At 54.2% G+C, this 20096-nt stretch overlaps 2 protein-coding genes across 2 annotated transcripts in view; one reads left to right on the forward strand and one right to left on the reverse strand.

Moving 5' to 3' along the window:
- Nucleotides 1–7783: 7783 nt before the first annotated feature.
- CDK9 (cyclin dependent kinase 9) lies at nucleotides 7784–12103 on the reverse strand. Its single transcript, XM_068971653.1, has 7 exons — nucleotides 11989–12103; nucleotides 11427–11508; nucleotides 10538–10628; nucleotides 10019–10185; nucleotides 9733–9904; nucleotides 9421–9569; nucleotides 7784–8673 (listed from the first exon to the last, which is right to left on the reverse strand). Exons 1-7 carry the CDS (start codon nucleotides 12078–12080, stop codon nucleotides 8308–8310), a joined length of 1119 nt encoding a protein of 372 aa, XP_068827754.1. The 5' UTR covers nucleotides 12081–12103; the 3' UTR covers nucleotides 7784–8307.
- A 7436-nt stretch (nucleotides 12104–19539) lies between these two features.
- The window catches only part of SH2D3C (SH2 domain containing 3C), a 32363-nt gene continuing 31806 nt past the window's right edge, over nucleotides 19540–20096 (forward strand). The window contains exon 1 of the mRNA XM_068990393.1: nucleotides 19540–19576. Within this exon, the coding sequence (XP_068846494.1) occupies nucleotides 19540–19576 (37 nt within the window). The remainder of the gene's footprint in view (nucleotides 19577–20096) is intronic.

Consider the following 20096-nt stretch of genomic DNA (forward strand, 5'->3'; position numbering starts at 1 on the left):
GGCTGTTTGCCCTGGCCCTGCCCGGCTGGGATCCCTGGGGAGGAGGGAGAGGCCCCAGGGCTGCCCTTGACCTAAGGCGTCCAGGCCTGCTGGGGGGAGGGCTGAGTCTCCAAATCATTTGATCAGAAAGACGCCAGGACACAGACCCAGTTCTCGGCCTATGGGATGACATCGAGGGCCCAGCCAAATGAGCTGGTGCAGGCCGTTCCCGTTTCCCCGGCCTCTCCAGTCATCTGCCAGACCACTGGCTGACTCGCTCTAGTGTTTAGGAGACTCCCAGGTGCCAGGCTGCCTCAAGTGATGCCCCCATGAGGCCCTGCCCTCTGAGAGCATTTATTCCTGGCTACACACCTCCCTTCACAGGTGGGGATGACACTTACATCACCCCAGGGTTCAAGGATAAAGGGGATTAGACTCACACCAGACAACTTCATCTCAGCCTCCTTTCTGGGGTGTTCTATGGGGAGATGAAGGGTGGGGAGAGACAGGAGCCAGAAGCTCCAGTGTTTAGAACCTGTTTTGGTTGTTTTTGGTTGTTTAGAATCCACCCGCAATGCGGGAGACCTGGGTTTGATCCCTAGGTTAGGAAGATCCCCTGGAGAAGGGAAAGGCTACCCACTCTAGTATTCTGGCCTGGAGAATGCCATGGACTGTATAGTCCATGGGGTCACAAAGAGTCGGACACGACTGAGTGACTTTCACTTGGTTGTTTTTATTTCAAGTTTAGATTTTCTTTTTTTTTTAGCTGTGGTGGGTCTTCATTGTTGCACTCTGGTTGCGGCAAGTGGGGGCTACTCTTCATTGCAGTATACGGGCTTCTCATCATGCTGGCTCCTCTTGTTGAGAGCAGCCTGGGCTCTAGGCGCGTGCAGGCTCAGTGGTTATGGTGCTTGGGCTTGGTTGCTCCAAGGCATGTGGAATCTTCCTGGACCAGGGATGGAACCCGTGTCCCTTGCATTGCAAGCCTGATTCTTAACCGCTGGACCACAGGGAAGCCCTGGTTGTTTTTAAAATATGGTTTAATTGCATGAGTAAAAATATTATTTCAGGAAATATGAAAAAACACAGAGAAGCATAAAGGACAGTGCTGGGAGCTCAGTCCCTCAGTCGTGTCTGACTCTTGGCGACCCCATGGACTGTAGCCTGCCAGGCTCCTCTGTCCGTGGGATTCTCCAGGCAATAATATTGAAGTGGGCTGCCATGCCCTCCCAGGAGATCTTCCCGACCCAGGGATTGAACCTGCATCTCTTACGTCGCCTGCATTGGCAGCCTGGTTCTTTACCATTAGCGCCACCTAAAGGCCAGAATCACGATGGTGTGATCACTCACCTAGAGCCAGACATCCTGGAATGTGAAGTCAAGTGGGCCTTGGAAAACATCACTACGAACAAAGCTAGTGGAGGTGGTGGAAATCCAGTTGAGCTATTTCAAATCCTGAAAGATGATGCTTTGAAAGTGCTGCACTCATTATGCCAGCAAATTTGGAAAACTCAGCAGTGGCCACAGGACTGGAAAAGGTCAGTTTTCATTCCAATCCCAAAGAAAGGCAATGCCAAAGAATGCTCAGACTACCGCACAAATGCACCCATCTCACATGCTAGTAAAGTAATGCTCAAAATTCTCCAAGCCAGGCTTCAGCAATATGTGAACCGCGAACTTCCAGATGTTCAAGATAGTTTTAGAAAAGGCAGAGGAACCAGAGATCAAATTGCCAACATCCGCTGGATCATGGAAAAAGCAAGAGAGTTCCAGAAAAACAGCTATTTCTGCTTTATTGACTATGCCAAAGCCTTGGACTGTGTGGATCACAATAAACTGTGGAAAATTCTGAAAGAGATGGGAATACCAGACCACCTGACCTGCCTCTTGAGAAATCTATATGCAGGTCAGGAAGCAATAGTTAGAACTGGATATGGAACAACAGACTGGCTCCAAATAGGAAAAGGAGTACATCAAGGCTGTATATTGTCACCCTGCTTATTTAACTTATATGCAGAGTACATCATGAGAAACGCTTGGCTGGAAGAAGCACAAGCTGGAATCAAGATTGCCGGGAGAAATATCAATGACCTCACATATGCGGATGACACCACCCTTATAGCAGAAAGTGAAGCCTCTTGATGAAAGTGAAAGAGGAGAGTAAAAAAGTTGGCTTAAAGCTCACATTCAGAAAACTAAGATCATGACATCTGGTCCCATCACTTCATGGCAAATAGATGGGGAAACAATGGAAACAGTGTCAGACTTTATTTTTGGGGGCTCCAAAATCACTGCAGATGGTGATTGCAGCTATGAAATTAAAGGACGCTTACTCCTTGGAAGGAAACTTATGACCAACCTAGATAGAATATTGAAAAGCAGAGACATTACTTTGCCAACAAAGGTCCGTCTAGTCAAGGCTATTATTTTTCCAGTAGTCATGTATGGATGTGAGAGTTGGACTGTGAAGCAACTGAGCGCCGAAGAATTGATGCTTTTGAAGTGTGGTGTTGGAGAAAACTCTTGAGAGTCCCTTGGACTGCAAGGAGATCCAACCAGTCCATTTTAAAGATCAGTCCTGGGTGTTCTTTGGAAGGAATGATGGTAAAGCTGAAACTCCAGTACTTTGGCCACCTCATATGAAGAGTTGACTCATTGGAAAAGACTCTGATGCTGGGAGGGATTGAGGGCAGGAGGAGAAGGGGACGACAGAGGATGAGATGGCTGGATGGCATCAGCGACTCAATGGACGTGAGTCTGAGTGAACTCCGGGAGTTGGTGATGGACAGGGAGGCCTGGCGTCCTGCGATTCATGGGGTCGCAAAGAGTCAGACACGACTGAGCAACTGAACTGACCTGAACTGAACTGAAAGGACAGAAACACCTCGAATAACCATAATAATGTTTTAGTGTGATTGCTTCCATTTTTCTTACAAAAGAGCGGAAGCAGGAGATACTGGGTTGGCCAGGAAGTTCATTCGAGTTTTTCCATACGGTCTCATGGTAAAACCTGAATGAACTTTCTGGCCAACCCAGTATTTTGTAACCTGCTCTTTCTACCTGTTGTCTTTGAAATGTCTTCCTGTCACAGTGCATATACTTCTTGTCCTTTTGCATGGCCGCCCAGCATCCTGTCACAGGGCCCTGCTCCATCTGTGCCGCCCAGATCCTGGGCAACAGCGTAGCATTGGCCATCAGCTTGTTAGAGGTGCCCCACACAGACCTGTGAGTCAGGGATCGGCTATGTGCTGACCTTGCGGGAGTGCTGCTCTAACTTACTGAAGCTGATGGGGGCTCATGCTTTTCCACAAGCAAAGTTGCCCTGAACCTCATGGACGAATCGGGCAGAGGTGGCATAGAAGAGGGTGGGGCACGATCTTTGAGGTTACAGCCCTGGTGTGGCCACAGTGCCCTGGGCCACGTGGCTCTTCTGTGTTCAGGACAAGAATTAACAGGCATCCTCTCCTGCTGGGCATTCTATGATGCGCTGGCTCCCATCTTAGAATATGCAAGACCAGCTCCTTTCCTGACCCTCCTACAGTAGATTGTTCTACTTCTTGTCTTTGGATCCTCTCCTCCTGTTCTCCAGGGATCCTACTGCTCCCAGAGGGGTTTCATCTGAAACAATCCACCCAGCGGCTCTTGCCAAGGTCACCACTGAGGTCAGCATGGCTAAACCTGATGGTCAGTCCTCACCTTCATTTCCTGGGCCTATCAGCAGCACTTGTCTAAGTGATCGATCCTATGTCTCAAAAACACCCTCTATCTCTTTAGCTCCTGGATCCCACTCTTCTTACAGGCTCCCTCTCTCTCTTTTTTTGCCCTTGCTGCCTGGTTTGCAGGATCTTAGCTCTCCAAACAGGGATCGAACCCTCAGCCTGGCAGTGAAAGCGCCAAGTCCTAACCACTGGACTACCGTGGAATTCCCTCTATGATCTCTTCTTCTTTTTTAAAGAGTATGACTTTTTTTTTTTAAGTCTTTATTGAATTTATAACAGTATTACTTCTTCTTTTTTTTTTTTGGTTGCACCGGGCCTTCATTGCTTTGTCTGGGCTTTTTCTAGTTGCAGCAAGTGGGGCTCCTCTTCACTATGGCGTACGGGCTTCTCATTGCAAAGTCTTCTCTTGTTGACAAGCGCAGGCTCTAGGTGCTCAGGCTTGGGTAGTGGCAGCACGTGGGCTCAGTGATTGCGGCACTGGCTCAGTAGCTGTGGCACACGGGCTTCGTTGCTGTGCTCCATGCAGAATCTTCGAGAACCGGGGGTCAAACCCTTGTCCCCTACATTGGCAGGTGGATTCTTATCCACTGCACCACCAAGGAAGTCCTGCTCCTGTCTTTTGTTTGTTTTTATGTTTTGGTTTTTTTTTTTGGCCACAAGGCATATGGGATCTTAGATCCCCAACCTGCATCCTCTGCATTGGAAAGTGGTCTCAGTCCCTTGACTGTCAGGCAAGTCCCCTATGGTCTCCGATTTTTTTTAAAGAGTAACTCTTTTATACAGTTATTTGTTTTTGGCTGTACTGGGTCTTCCTTGCTGGGTGGGCTTCCCTCTAGTTGCGGTGATCAGGAGCTACTTTCTAGCTGCAGTGCTAGGGCGTCTCATTGAGGGGTGACTTCTCTTGTTGGGGAAGACTGGCTGTAGGGTGTGAGGACTTCACTAGTCACAGCACGTGGGTTCAGTACTTGCGGCCCTCGGGCTCTAGAGCACAGGTTAACAGTTGTGTCACACGGGCTAAGTTGCTCCAAGGCATGTGGGATCTTCCTGGATCAGGGATTGCGCCAGTGTCTCCTGCAGGTGGGTTCTTTACTGTTGAGCCATCAGGGAAGCCCCCTTGGGTCTCTTATTTCGTCTGTGGCTGTCCTCAACTCCCTGATAACACTGAACCTTGGAGTGTCTCAGTGGGCCTCGTCTCTTCTCCCCTCTTCCTGTGATGGGAGTTTAAAAGCCAACTGCGAGTTCTGACAACTCCCAAATTTTGTGTGTGTCTAGACTTTGGGGGTCCCTGAACTAGACAGCAGATATATACCTGCCATCTCAGCCTGGATGCTGCAGCCCTCTCCGTCTTGGGAGTGGCAGAAAGTTTATAGGTCCGGTTCTGTACTAACTCTTGAGAGGTTTCATTCAGGCTTGTCTATTCGTGGGATTCTCCAGGCAAGAATACTAGAATGGGCTGCCAAGCCCTCCTCCAGGGGATCTTCCTGACCCACGGATTTAACCCAAGTCTCTTACGTCCTGATCCAGGGATTGAATCCGAGTCTCCTGCATTGGCAGGCTGGTTTTTTACCACTAGTGCCACCTGGGAAACCCATAGTTGAGTTACAGTGTTGTATTAATTACTGCTATACAGGAAAGTGACTCAGTTATACATGTATATACATTCTTTTTCATATTCTTTTGTTATGGTTTATTGGAGGAAATTGAAGATAGTTCCCTGTGCTATACAGTAGGCTCTTTTTGTTTATCCATTCCTCATATACTAGTTTGCATCTGTTAATCCCAAACTCCCAATCCAACACTCTCCAACCACTCTCCATCTTGGCAACCACTAGTCAATTCTCTATGGCCCAGATTCCATTTCTATTCCATAGGTGAGTTCATTAGCGTCATCTTTTAGGTTCCACATGTAAGTGGTATCATCTGATATTTGTCCAACTTTTCTTAGTATGATATTCTCTAGTTGCATCCCTGTTGCAGCAACTGGCATTATTTTCTGCTTTATCCGTTCAGTTGCTCAGTTGTAGCTCTTTGCGACCCCACGGACTGTAGCACGCCCAGCTTCCCTATCACCAACTCCCAGAGCTTGCTCAAACTCATGTCCGTCGAGTTGGTGATGCCATCCAACCATCTCATCCTCTGTTGTCCCCTTCTCCTTCTGCCTTCAATCTTCCCCAGCATCAGGGTCTTTTCCAATGAGTCAGTTCTTAACATCAGGTGGCCAAAGCACTGGAGCTTCAGCTTCAGTCCTTCCAGTGAATATTCAGGACTGATTCCCTTTAGGATGGCCTGGCTGGGTCTCCTTATGGCTGACCAGTTTCACTGTGTATGTGCACCACATCTTCTTTATTCAGTATCTGTTGATGGACATTAGGTTGTTCCATGTCCTGGCTATTGAACATAGGAGTGCATGTCTTTTTGAATTATAATTTCATCTGGATATATGCCCAGGAATGATCGCTGGTTCATATGGTCTTTCTATTTTCAGTTTTCTGAGGAAACTCCATACTGTTGGTTTTTTTAAAAATAATTTTATTTTTGGCTGTGCTGGGTCTCCGTCGCTACTGGGCTTTTCTCCACTTGTGCTGAGTGGGGGCTCCTCTCTAGCTGCACCGTAACTTCTAGCTGCAGAGCAAGGGCTCCTCACCGCAATGGCTTCTCTTGTTGCGGAGCGCAGGCTCTAGGGCACATGGGCTTAGCGGCCGTGGCTCCTGCGCTCGAGAGCACAGGCACCATAGTTGTGGCGCAGAGGCTGAGTTGCTCCGCGGCATGTGGCATCTTCCCGGATCAGGGATTGAACCTGTCTCCTGAACTGGCAGGCAGATTCATTACCATTGAGCCACCAGGGAAGCCCCATAATGTTTTCCACTGTTTTCTTTTTAAATCAAATTGTGGGAATTCCCTGGTGGTCCAGTGGTTAAGGCTCTGTGTTCCCACTGCAGTGGGGCATGAGTTCTATCCCTGGTCAGGGACCTAAGATCCTGACTACCATGCGGTGCCATCAAAAAATAAAAAAAAACTTGGATATTTTTTAAAATCACCAGATTGTGTTTCTCTCTGTACAGCGCTCTCTGAAGGCTTCCTAGGCTTGGGGCTAGAATAGATTCTCCCTAAGCCTCCAGAAAGAACCAACCTTGCCGATGACAACTCCAGATTTCAGACATCTCTCCTCAGAAGAAAGTTGGTTATTCTAAGCTGCTGTGTTTGGCAGCCCCAAGAATCAAATAGGCTAGTCATGATTTTTTTCTTCCTTTCACTTGCCTTTTGTGAAGCTGTGACCCAGGTTAATACCTACTAGGAAAGGACAGTTCAGGTAAAAGGTTTTGCCAAGTTTTTCCCAGGTCCCCTTTAAGAGGCCTCCACTGGACAGAATGTAGAAAGTGCTTCACATGTGCCCATCTCAGATTTCAGACTCACAGGAGACGTATTCCCCAGTGTGCTGTTCCTGAGTGTCCCAGCTCAGAGCCCACATGGTCCGAGCTTCTGCTAACTGTTCCCTGTCCTCCTGCCCGCCTGCCGCCCTAACTCAAGCTACCGCCACCTCTGCAAGGCCCTGGAGACCCTTCAGCTCGCCTGCTCATTTCCTCTTGCCACTCTCTGGCCAGCAGCCTGAAGACTCCTGCAGGTTACAGACCTGTTGTCATTCCACTGGCTAGAAGCCTCTCCAGCCTCCTGTGGTTGGAAGTCAAGTCTGAACACATCCGTCAGCCAAGGCAAACTCTGCCCCACTGGGTCACCGCTGCAGGTGCGGCTCACAGAAGGTTCCTCCCAGTTTCCTCCTCAGCAGACTGAGTCCCGTTCCTCATAGGTCTCCCTGCTTTCTCTGACACTGAGTGGAGAGCAGAATAAGGGCGCATCATAGTACCTGCCGCTTGGGTACTCAAGAGAAATAAACAAGAGGGACAGAAGTCCCCTGAAGGTATGTCAGGGGACATGAACTGGGACAAAGGGAAGTACCATGTCCTGACAAATCACGTCTCAGTGGTCAGCTACAGGGTTAAGAGCTGGCGGTCTGAACACAGAACAAAGCACACAGCTGTTTACTGAGAAAGAGTTAACTTTAATTGTAACTGACCAGCCTGTACCCAGGAATGTCTCTGAACAATCAACCAAAATCAACACGATAAAACTGTCCTATCGAAGAAACCAATAGCTTCCGTCGGCCCCAGAGATTCTGAGGGCTAGGCTGAGAGCAGCCCGTTCCCATTCCTGAGGCTGGTTCTGTGCCCCACAGAAGTTTCTCATCCCACAGGGAGGGCCGGGGTGGGTGAGGGACCAGTGCCCTCCTCCCAGCATGCTGGGGTCTCTCAGAGTCACCGGGGGGGCATGCCTCTCCCCCCACCCCACTCCTGCCCTAAGGTAAACGGAGGCCCTCTGGGCATCACCACCAAAGCCAGGGAACAAGGTGGGCAGCTCAGGGGCTTTCCTGGACTCTCCGCCAAAGTTTTACTCCAGTCTGCTCGGTTGGTGCCCGACGCCCCAGGTGCGGATTAAATAAGATATGCGCTAGAGGAAAAACTCACATGCCCCAAAATCTCCACGCTGCAAGTCACAGAGCAGAAGAAAAAAACCCAAAACCACGGCCCTAACGAGAAGCAATAGCAGCCAGCCCTCAGAAGACGCGCTCAAACTCCGTCTGGTTGGTGGTGGCAGGATTCCGGCTCTGGTTGGTTGACTGCTGGGTGATCTGGCTGCCCTTCCGGCGTGGAGGTGCCAGGTACTCGAACATGGATGTCAGGTGGGTGGACAGCATGCCCTTGAGGTCCGAGGGCATGGGGTCGGACCAGAAGAAGTCGTGGTTGAGGGCGTCGTCACTGTCGATGCGCTGGGCGGGGTCCAGCACCAGTAGCTTGTCGATGAGGTCCAGCGCGTAGGGGTCTCGCACGTAGGCCTTCAGCCTGTCCTTCACCTTCCGCTTCTGGCCCTTGACCAGCTCCACTTTCTCAAACAGCTCGTACTTGTCCACATTTGGCCACACCTGGGGCAGGGGGGAGGCACAGAAAGAGGGGAAGACTAGTTCAGCAGGGTATGTGACTGAGCCACTGGTCAAGTACATAGTGACTGGATACGTCTCTGTTCAGGACTTCCCTGGTGATCCGATGGTTAAGAACTGCCTACCAATGCAGGGGACACGGGTTCGATCCTTGGTCTGGCAAGATTCCACATGCCATGAAGCAACTAAGCCCGTGTGCCACAACAACTGAAGCCCGGGTCTAACGCCAGTGCTCTGGAGCAAGGTAAGCCCCCCGCACTGCAACTAGGGAAAGCCCAGGTGCAGCAGTGAAGATCCAGAGCAGCCAAAAATAACTAAGTAAATACGTACAACTTGCTCAGATGCTTCCAGACCACCCCAGAGCCCTCTGCGGCCAAAGCAGCAGTAACCACAGATGGGACACAGGCACTGAATACCAGACCCTTTGGCGTGAATCGCCTGGGAGATGTGTGCCAAGTGTGACAGAACCACAGATGTCTCACGCCAGAGATCAGCTCTGAGGCGAGGTGCTCAAGACACCTTGCCGGAAAACCCCGGGAACCAGGGACGCAGCCCAGACCTGACGTCGCCATGGCTAACAGCAGACTGTAACCCTCCACCAGCCGCCTGTCCAGGTCAGGGTTTTGCCTCTGTTCCGTGCGCCCCTCCTCCCCTGGAGCCAGGGAGCCTCCCCCACCCCTCTTGAAGGTGTGTGGCCTTGGGAGGCCCCCCAGGAGGCAGGCTGTGACGCACCTCGGGGGTGATGGAGCCGCAGAGCTGGCTGATGAGGGCGAGCTGGTGCTGCTCCGTGTTGCCCTGCATGATGGGGCTGCGGGTCCACATCTCCGCCATGATGCACCCAGCACCCCACAGATCAATGGGGGGGCCGTAGTCCCGCTCCCCTGGGAACAAGAGCACACCAGGGAGGGCCCCCTGAGCCCCACGGCCTCCTGAGAGGCCACGCCCCTGGGGCCGATGGCTCAAGAAGCCCTGGCAGTTGGGGTGCTGAGACTGAGCTGAGTGCCCAGCCCCTGCTCCCCTCTGCCAGCTCGGGAGAGTCCTCACCGAGCAACAGCTCTGGGGGCCGGTACCAGAGCGTCACCACACGGTTGGTGTAGCGGTTGGGCTGGCTGTTCTTGGCCAGGCTGAAGGCCCGGGCCAACCCAAAGTCCGCCAGCTTCAGAACCCCATCGCGGGTGATGAGCACGTTAGCCGCCTTCATGTCCCGGTGCAGGATCTGCAGGAAGCACAAGGCGGAGGGTTCCCAGGGATCCCTTAGCCATGCCCACCCCGCTGTGAGCGCAAAGGCCAGCCCAAGCCCTGCTCTCTCCTCCCCAACTAGGGCCCCCACCTTGTTCCTGTGGATGTAGTAGAGGCCGTTAAGCAACATCTGCATGACCCTCTTGATCTCAGATAGTGTGAACTTGACTAAGACGTTGCTCAGCAGCCCAGCAAGATCATGCTCGCAGAAGTCAAACACCAGGTATATACTGCCTTTGCAGCGGTTATAGGGGGAAGCTGAGGCAGGAAGAATGAGGAGAGAGGGGGAGGCAAGAAAAAAAAAAAATCAGAAACCTTACATGTAACTCTTTTCCTCCAAACTAGCTCCCAACCCCTCCAACCCATGGCCACCCCGAATATCCGGGTACAAATTCCTTCACAGGTAAAACATTTTCTGAGTGCCTTCTCTGGGCTGGGTGCTGTGGCAGGCCCTGGGGAAGCACCTGCTCCGATGAAAAGACCAGAGAAAGCAGTCACAGTTGGAATGTCTGGGTTAAAAAGAGGCAGTGTAAATGTGTCCAGTGTCAACTCCGCAAACAAAGCCTCAGTTTTTCCATCCGAAAATGGGGACATGATCCAAACAACTTACCTTTGGTTCGACAGATCTCAATCAAGTTGACCACATTCTCGTGTTTTAGAAGCTGGAGGATCTTGATCTCCCGCAATGCTGTAATGGGGAACTGGGTGGGAGAAAAGACAGGAGGAAGTCAAAAGTGGGTGAGCACACTACAGACCCAGGAGGTGACCATGGGGTCCACGCGAAGGGTCATAGGTTGGGAGACAGTAAATGCACAGGCTCTGGAATTAGCTGTCTCAGATGTCACATATGTGAAACGGGAGTACCTATGTACGCCTCATAAAGAACTGAATGAATGAATCAAAATAATTCAATGAATGATCCGAAACAGTGACACTTCACACAAAGGTTCTGTTACCAGTCATCAGACGCTCTGCAGTTTCTTCACCCTTATAAATTTCAGCCCTATGCCTGCATTTAACCTGCTTGGCTGTTAACAAATATATAATTAAAGAAGCTGGTCTCTGGAAAGCTGAACCAGAACTAACACATATGTGTGGCAGGAGAGACTGTTGCTTTTCAGCTGAATACCAATCACCTTTTCAAAGCCATTGCATGTAATTATCATTATCATATATATATGTTATTTTGCGTTCAACAAAATTAAACCCTAAAGAAAAAGTCTTTAAAGACTTCCTAACTTCAAAAACCCAGGGGCAGTGGGTACAAGCATGGGCTCCCCCTCCTGGCACCAACCATATTCACCCAAGAATGAAGTATCAAAAGCTCTCAGACCTCTGAATTCAAAGACTGAACTGGGAAGTCAAACTACCTGGAATATGGAAATTTCCAAACACCTAATCTGAATCTATTACGTTGAGAGTCCCCAAACCAGAAAGGTGGAAACGCAACCTCACGCCCAAAGGAGCTGGGAGACCTGTCCACCCCACCCCATACTCACCCCCTCTTTCTCGTTCTCCATCAGTACCTTCTTCAGGGCCACCTTTTGGCCGGTCTTGCGGTGCTTTGCCTTAAACACCTCCCTGCAGGCGGAGAGGGGAGACCCAAGAGGGCTCTTAGAGGACGTTTCCGCAGAGCCCGCCCCTCCCCCACCAGAGGAGGCCCGGAAAGGGAATCCCGGGCGGGGCTGGGCCGGGTCCCTCACGGCACTCGGCTACCCCACCACGCGGTGACTCTGGTCCCTTCTCGAGTCTCAGCCTTCTTCCCTCTGCTCCTTGCGCCTCACTTGGGCGTCTCGCGGAGAGATCCCGCACCACTCACAGGCTCCTCTCTGCAACCCCTCCCTGCCCCCCCATTAAGGGCCTCAGGCTCCTCCCAGCCGGCCGACTCCTTCAGGCCCCGGCGGGGTTGCGGTGCGGCCTAGCGAGACCAGGGGATAAGTTTGCGTCTAAGTGGCTTCCCAACCAACCGGGCCCGGGTCTGGGCGTCCCGACGTCGGCCCGGAGGGGTGCAGGTTCAGGAGGCTCCCGGTCCCTGGGGGTTGAGGGGGGGCCCAGCCTTACCCGAAGGTGCCTTGGCCGATTTTAGCGAGCTTCTCATATTTGGTCACCTCATCACAAAAAGGGCACTCCACCGAGTCGTACTGCTTTGCCATGGCTGACTCCAGTGCGCCGCCGCCGCCGCCGCCTCCAGCCACCACCGCCGCCGCCGCTGCTGCCACCGCCGCTCCCGCTCCGGGTCCCGCCGCCGTGCTCCAGGCCCCTCCGCGGCCGCGCCACTTCCGCCTCCACGGCCACTTCCGGCCTCGAGGCGCCGACCCCGCCTCTTCCGCCCGCCGCCCGCCGCCAGGCCCCCTGGGACTTGTAGTTCCCGGGAGGCCAGGAGGAGCCGAAGCTGCAGAGGCGCCTCCGCCGCCGCCGCTGCCCCCGCCTCCGCCGCCGCCGGCGCCGGCGGTGGCCCCGATCGGGGGCGCGGGGAGCCGGGGCGCCGGGGCTGGGGCTCGAGGTGGTGCGTCCCGCTGCATCGGCTCGGGCCGCCGCCGCCGCCGCTGCCGAAGCCGCTGCCGCTCTGGCGCCCGATCCGGGGCCAGCCGCAGTGCCCTGCTCCTCCTCCTCCTCCGACGGCGCCGCCTCCGCCGGGCTGCGCTGGGCGCCGGGCGCAGGGGGGGTGGGGGGGCGGCCCCCCGAGCCGCGGCCTGGGGGCTCCCTGGCCGGGCCCGGGCCCGGGGCGGCCGGGCGAGGGGGCCAGACGGAAACAGCCGATGAGGAGGCGGCCCGAGAGCCCGGGAGGGGGCGCGTTATAAAGGGGGAGGTGCCCAGGCCTCGCCCTCCCCTCCCCCTCCGCCCGCCCCCTCCCTCCTCCCTTCCACCCTCAGCGGCCGCACCTGCCGCCGCCGCCGCCAGCCTCCCGCCCGCCCGCCGCCCTCGGCGCGTCACCGCCCGCGGCCCCTCCTCCGCCTTCGGAGGTGGGGCCCCGCGCTCAACACCTGGCTTCGGGGCGCGACTTACCGCGTGCCTCAGTTTACCCGCACATGCTAGCCGCAGCGGGGAGTCCCTTCCTCCCCGGCTCGGGATTTCCCCACCCGCCCTCACACCCCACTTTACGCAGGCGAAGACTAGAGGTGCCGAGAGAGCGGCCTCGGGTCCGGGGAGGGGAGAACGGGCCCCGACCGCCGCCTCCCCGGGCCCCCGCCGACCCACCGTTGATATGGCAACCGACAGCCGCCAGGGGGCGCGGCGACATTGAAGGTGGTGAGCCAGCAACGCCTGGGCCTTCCACTCCTGGATCCCCACCCAGTTCTCTGGGAGACAAGAGATGAGACCCACAGGACTTTGGTTCCTGCCGAGCTGCTCCCTAACTGGTCGCGCCCCGGGCTAGTAGTCACAAAGGTAGCCGGCATTTCGTCGGCCCCTCTTGTGTGCTCAGGAAGTGCTGGGCATTCCTACTGAATCCTGAATCCACCGCCCCACAGTCAGGATCACTAACCAATGTTACAGAAGAGCACATTGAGGCTCGGAGAGGTGAGGTCATTTGCTCAAGGTCTCACAGTAATAAAGCTGGGACTTGAACCTTGTCTGTCTGAATCCGAAGAGGATTCTCTTGACTCAGGCTATTTACAGTCTGTCTAGCAGTATAGCAAGTGGTGCTGTTTGAGGCCTGCTGTCCTTATGCCAGGGTACCAAGCCCACCACCGTCCACCATCTCCTTTGATCCTATGCCTGCTTCTCCTACCCTGGCCCTTCTTCCCCAGCAGCTTTCTGATACATTCTGGCTCTAGGAGCCTCCTGTATCTCCTTCCAGCCTTTAACACCCAGCCCCCAACAAGGCTGCCTTCAGACCTCCTCTCCACCCCTCTTCAATCTGCACCCCCCACCCCAGTCCTCCACCAGTGGCTCTTAAGACCTGTCCTCCCCAGTCTGTCCCCTCCATCTGTCCCCCTGCCAGCACCCATCAGATCATTCTGAAGTGATGTCTGTATGTCTTTCTCTCCACTGTCATCAGGAAAAACCAAACTGTGACATTTGAGGCTCGAAGGAGATCAGCCCTGGGATTTCTTTGGAAGGAATGATGCTAAAGCTGAAACTCCAGTACTTTGGCCACCTCATGGGAAGAGTTGACTCATTGGAAAAGACTCTGATGCTGGGAGGGATTGGGGGCAGGAGGAGAAGGGGACAACAGAGGATGAGATGGCTGGATGGCATCACCAACTCGATGGACGTGAGTCTGAGTGAACTCTGGGAGATAGTGATGGACAGGGAGGCCTGGCGTGCTGCGATTCATGGGGTCGCAGAGTCTGACACGACTGACGACTGAGCTGAACTGAACTGAACTGAACCTAGGCTGTGGCCACACTGCTTCCTACACGCCAGGGCCCCTTGCCTTCAGGGCTATGCTCTCTGGTTGCACCACTACCTTCTCTTCTGCCAGGAAGGTTCCTGGGTTGCTCTCCAGCTCTTAGCTCACATGGCTTGGCCTTGATGCTTCTTTGTAGGAGGAGTCAGGAATGGGTCTGGTAATCCTGGTGTCCCAAAAGACTCTGTTCTGCTGGGAAGCAGGAGGACTGCCAGGGAAGGTCTTCAGGATCAGGTGAGGAGCAGAGAGCCCTCTCCTGAAGGCAGTGTGGACCAGCGAGGGTTTGGGGCAGGTCAGGGAGTGATCTGGGGTCAGTTTCTTGGGTACAGTATTAGAAGCAGGGTGACCATGGGCTAAATTGGGGGTGGGGAGAGCAGAGAGTGAGAAAATAATAATAACTGTAGTAATTATAGTTTATGGAGGGAAAATAAATGGTCCAAGCTGTACACTTAGCACTTTATGGGAATTATCTCAATTCTCACTCAGCAATATTATACTATTATTACCTCTGTTGTACTTAGAAGAACACTGGAACTCAGGGGTGACGTCACTTATTGTTGTTGTTCAGTTGCTAAGTCGTGTCTGACTCTTTGCGACCCCATGGACTGAAGCCCACCAGGCTCCTCTGTCCTCCAGTATCTCCTGGAGTTTGCTCAAATTCATGTCCACTGAGTCCGTGATACTATCTAACCAGCTTATCTCCTGGAGAAGGAAATGGCAAACACAGTATTCTCCAGTATTCTTGCCTGGAGAACCCCATGGACGGTGACATCACTGGCCAGGGTCAAACACCTGGCCAGTTGCCACACTGATATGTAAAGCCAACAGCAGCCAAAGTCTGGTGCCAACCCCAAGCAGTTACCCATGTCAGGACTCCGCCCACCTGGGCTGAGGGTGGAGCAAGGGCACAGTCATGGCACAGCATCACCAGCTAGGTGGCGGATGCCAGTGGGAGGTGTGGGAGGAGATAATCGCATTGGGTGGGAGGGGGGGAGGTCTGCGTGGGTTTGAGTGGCTTCCACCATCAGATTCTCAGGCTGGGGCCCCTGCTTGTTTCTCACAAGCCCTCCCTAAGTTACATCCTGTGGGCAGAGGCCTCAGCAGAAGTTCCGGTGGTGTCATCACCTCCACCCTCCCCGATCCCTGGCCTGAACCCTGACATTGCCAGTCACTTCCCCTCAGGGCCTCGGGCCCTCAGCCCTCCCTGCGGGATGATGGCAGGCAGGAACAGTCAGAGCCCTTCAGAAGGCTGCCCAGTGAAAGTGAGAAGAAATTAGATCCTAGCCAGAAACAACTTCTCACCGACTCTGACTTCTTCACTGGCTGGAGGGAAATGTTTCCTGTTTCCATGGATCGGTTAGGCTGGCAAGACCAGGCCTGTGGCCAGCATTCCGGAAATGTTTGCTGACTGACTGACCAGGCTCTGAGAGAGCCTCTGGTCCTGCTGCCATTTAGCAGTTAGGGAAACTGAGGCACAGAGTAGGAAAGGGAGCCCCTGGCCAGCTGTTTGACCTGGACCTTTGTTCTCTTCCCCTGACCAGGAGCAGGGTGCGGGGCATTTGGAGGGAAGAAGAAGGGCTCCTGGGGGGGTGCGCTCTTGTTGCTGGTCTACCTGGGGAGACAAGGGGTCACCGGATAGGGGGACATAGAATAGAGAATGGCTGGGTGCTGTCCGCAGCAATTCCATGGACCTTCTGCCCACACCAGCTAGGTACTGACTGCATGCCTGGCCCCATGATGTATGTCAGACCTCTGGAACTTTACAGCACCCGTCTTAGAAAGCTGCTGTTAGGGGACTCAAGTTACATAAGAAGAAACAGTTTCAGAGTGGTAAAAGTGGCCTGCCCAAGGCCACGCAGCCAGGAGCTATGGAGCTGGGATTCAAAGCCAGGTCTCTTTGACCCCCGCCATAGAAGACAACTGAGGCAAGCTATGAAAAGATATCTACTGAGTCCTACAGTTGGAGCAGGCCTGCGGCCAGTGTGGAAGCTTGAGGCCAGTGCCTCTGACGATGCATGAGGTCTGTTCAGAACATGCATATAAAGACACAAGTGAGGGACTTCCCTGGTGGTCCGGTGGCTAAGACGCAGCTCCTAATGCAGGGGGCCTGGGTTCGATCCCTGATCAGGGAACTAGATCCCATATGCCAAACTAAGAGTTTGTATGCCTCAACTAGAAGATTCTGAATGCCACAACTTAAAAGATTCCTTCTACAGGAACTAAAGATCCCATGTGCTGCAACCAAGACCCAGGGTAGCCAAGTAAATAAAAATATTTTTAAAAATGATGACACAAGTGAATGTAATACAGATAGTATTCTCAGTGTAGACGTCTGTTTTCATGGCCACAGGATAGTGTGAGAGATGTTGAGTTTGTCGCATTTCATTGATGGGAACAATGAAGCTCAGAGAGGTGACATGACTTGCTTAAGTTCAGGCAGGTGGCCATCTGGACTCAGGTGTGCCTCGGTACAGTGACTGTGACGTTGAAAGGCTCCAGTCTCTAATCGTCCTTGGCCAGATTGCTGACACCTCTGTCATAGATTGGGGAGGGGAGGATGGAGGGGCTAGAAATCAGAGCAGGGTTCCTGGGGCACTGTGGCCCAGTCTAGATCACAGGGACTCAGTGGAGAGAAAGACGAGCTGGTGGAGGCGTGCATGTGTTCCGAGTGTGGGTCTAGCCCAAGCAAAGGCCTGAGGCTGGAAAGCGCTTGTGTGTTCAGGGCTGCGGAGTGGGGTTGGGCTGGCCTCCAGCTCCGGCTGAGGAGGGCCTGGGGACAGCCACCGGCCAGCAGGTCCCCAGCCGCACTCCCAACGGCCACTCGAGGCGGCACAAAGAGGGCTCTGAGCTCAGTGGAGCCGCCACACTGAGCAGTCACACTGAGCCCCATTCATTCTCCCAGGGATGCGGCAACTACCCTGGCGCCTGGGCCAACGGCAGGGCTAGCCTGGCGCAGGCAAGGCCCCTCCACCACAGCAGCACAGCCTCGCCCTGGCCGTGGCTGGGACTCCCGAGTTTCACCCAGTGTGCATGCCCCAGGGTTTTCCTGACCTGAGCCAGTCTGCCCCTGGCCTGAACCACCTCCATCCTTCAGCAAGAAGTGCCAGGGTGTACTGGCCCAGGCCATCATTTGCTCTTTTTGTTTTCCCAACAACTCCAGGAAGAGGGTGAGAAGGGGGATTACTGTGACCCCATTTCACAGATGAGGAAACTGAGACTCAGAGAGCTAAGGTCTCTCATGGAGGGTCACACAGCAAGTCGGGAGTGGGCCTGGCCAGGAAGCCAGTACTGGCTGATGCCACCACTTCAGCAGTGAGCCCAAATCCCTCCAACTGCCTCCTGAGAGAGAAGCTGGGGGATCCACCCGCCAGCTCTCGCCAGGAAGACCCCTCTAGCTACCACCAGGCCACCCGCCCCTCTCCTTCTTCCGACAACAACCAGAGATGGTAAGGAGTTAAAACACCTGGGTATCTGTCCAGCCTCTGCTCCTCCTTAGCCTCAGTTCCCTCATCTGTGAAATGGGATGGTGCCAGGATCACCTCACAGATCTGTGATGATCTGGGGGGGCTTCCAGATCCATGCCTGGATCATGGTCGACACTCCAGAGAGGGAGCTGGAGTTGTAACCCCTTTTCCTCCCAAGTCCATGGTCCAGAAGCCCCATCCTTTCATTTGAACTTTGTCCCATCCAGGCCTGTTTGCTGCCTCCATCTCATGGGCTGTGTCCCTTTCCCTTCCAGGGCCTCAGGTTCCCCCGTCCCATCGAGAAAGTTTGGCAGGCCTTTCTCCCACCAAGGTCTATCATCCAGCTGCCAGAGGGTGGCAGGCGCTCTGAGTGTGCACGCTAGGACCTCAGACTCCATGGCTGGACAGGCAGGTCCCAATTCCAGGTCACTTGATTTCGGGGCAGGGCCTCAGTTTCCACACCTGTAGAATGAGGACAAGAAAAACAGTATTTGCCTCCTTAGGGCAGAAGAACTGAGCCCTTTGGCTGGCCCGTACTAGGTGATCAGAAAACGTTAGTCATTAGTAGTCATTATTTTTATGGAGGATGTACAAGGGGCCCCACCTGACCTTGAACTTCCCCTTTCACACCCCAGTGGGCCAGCCCTGGGGCCAGGATGATAATGTCCGATCATGAGAGAGCCCCCGTGGGTTGACTGTGTACCTTACGCTCGTGCCTATTCTAGAAATTAGGTGCCCGAGTCTTCAAAGGCAGAAGTAACTCCGCACTCAGAGCCAGGATCTGAAGCCCCGGTCTTTCAGGCGCCCCCCAGCAGTTGCTGGAATCTGCTGCAGGTGTCAGGGACAACCTGTGTAGGGGAGGTTTCATTTCCTCATCTCTGTCCTGTACACACACACACACACACACACACACACGGGGATGCAGGGTAGAAAAACACCAGGCTGAGGGTTAGGGGCCTGAAAGGGCAGGTTGTTGCTCAGTCTGTGCTATCAACTTGCTGTGTGACCTGGGGGCCTTCTGCCTGCCTGTGTCTCGGTTTTCCTGTCCTGTCCTTGTACAGCGGGGTGGTGGACTAAATTATCGCCATGTCCCTGCCAGCTTGAAAAGGAGTGACCATGCCTTGAGGGCACTGATTCTGTACCAGGCTTTGCACCAAGCGCTGGACCCTGTGAGGTGGGCATTACAAATACCGCTCGCTCACAGAGACAAAACTAAGGCTCAGGGAGGGACTTGTCCAGGATCACACGGTGACAGAGGGGGGCAGCTAAGACTTGAATTTGGGTGGCCTCAGGGCTCGAGGGCCAAACCATGGCACTCCCCTCACCACCACCGCCAGTACATCCTGCAGCACTGAGGCTTAGAATAAACCCCTCTGCCCGCAGGCCTGACTCCCTGCACCCTCCCAGCCCGCTGGCCAGACCCCCCGACAGCGGTTGTCAGGTCCCTGGAGGCCCCCAGCCCAGTAGGCTCTGTTCCCAGAGCCTGCGGTTTCTTTCCCAGACCTTCTAGATCTCACGCGCTTGTGGTCTGCCCCCTGCCTCCCCCCGCTGCCGAGGCCAAGGAGGAGGCCCACAGGGGCTGGGACTTGAGGGGGGGGCGCCCTGCCTCCGCCCCCTGTGGAGAGGATGGGGAGGGTGGGGCTGTGAGAGTTTCACTGGTTTAAAAATACACAGAGGAAGCTAGTGAGAGGGCGCGAGAAAGGGGAAGGGGAGGTGAGAGAGGCATCCCAGCATTGATGTCCAGAGCTTCAAGTGGCCACTTGCCTTTCGGCCAGGGGCTCTGCACGACTTGCCAAGATGACGGAGGGGACCAAGAAGCCCAGCAAGAAGTTCAGTGAGTGTGGGGTGCCGTTTGTCCGTCTCAGCCTCTCTGCATCCGCTTCTTCCCATTCTATCTCGTTTCTGTTTCTCTTTCTGTCCATCTCTGGGTCTCTCTGGAGGACTCTGATTCCGAGTTTCCATGGTGCTGTCTCTCCATCCCTCTGGCCTAATCTCTCTCTCCAGCTGATTTGGCTCTCCATCTCTGTTTCTCTCTTGTCTGTCTCTGTCTGTCGCTATTCCTCCGTCTCTCCCCACCCAACTGTCAGTCCCTCTATTCGTCTGTGTGTCCTCTGGCTCCCTTTGACCTCCAGGCTGGGCCAGGGAAGACCTCCACGCATTCCATTGCCTGCCTCTGTGCTGGTTCACATGGGGGTCTCAGGTTGGGAGTTGCTGAGGCTGGGGCAGGGGGAGCGGTGTGTGCCATGGGTAATGCCCCATGACCCCACCAGCAGTGATGCTGGGACCCAGAGCAACTAAATGAGGGGCCACACTCACCCTTCACTTTCTTCCCCAGGTTGCTGATTCCTTCCTGG

This window comes from Capricornis sumatraensis, chromosome 1 (genome assembly GCF_032405125.1).
Source record: "Capricornis sumatraensis isolate serow.1 chromosome 1, serow.2, whole genome shotgun sequence".
Lineage (NCBI taxonomy): Eukaryota > Metazoa > Chordata > Mammalia > Artiodactyla > Bovidae > Capricornis > Capricornis sumatraensis.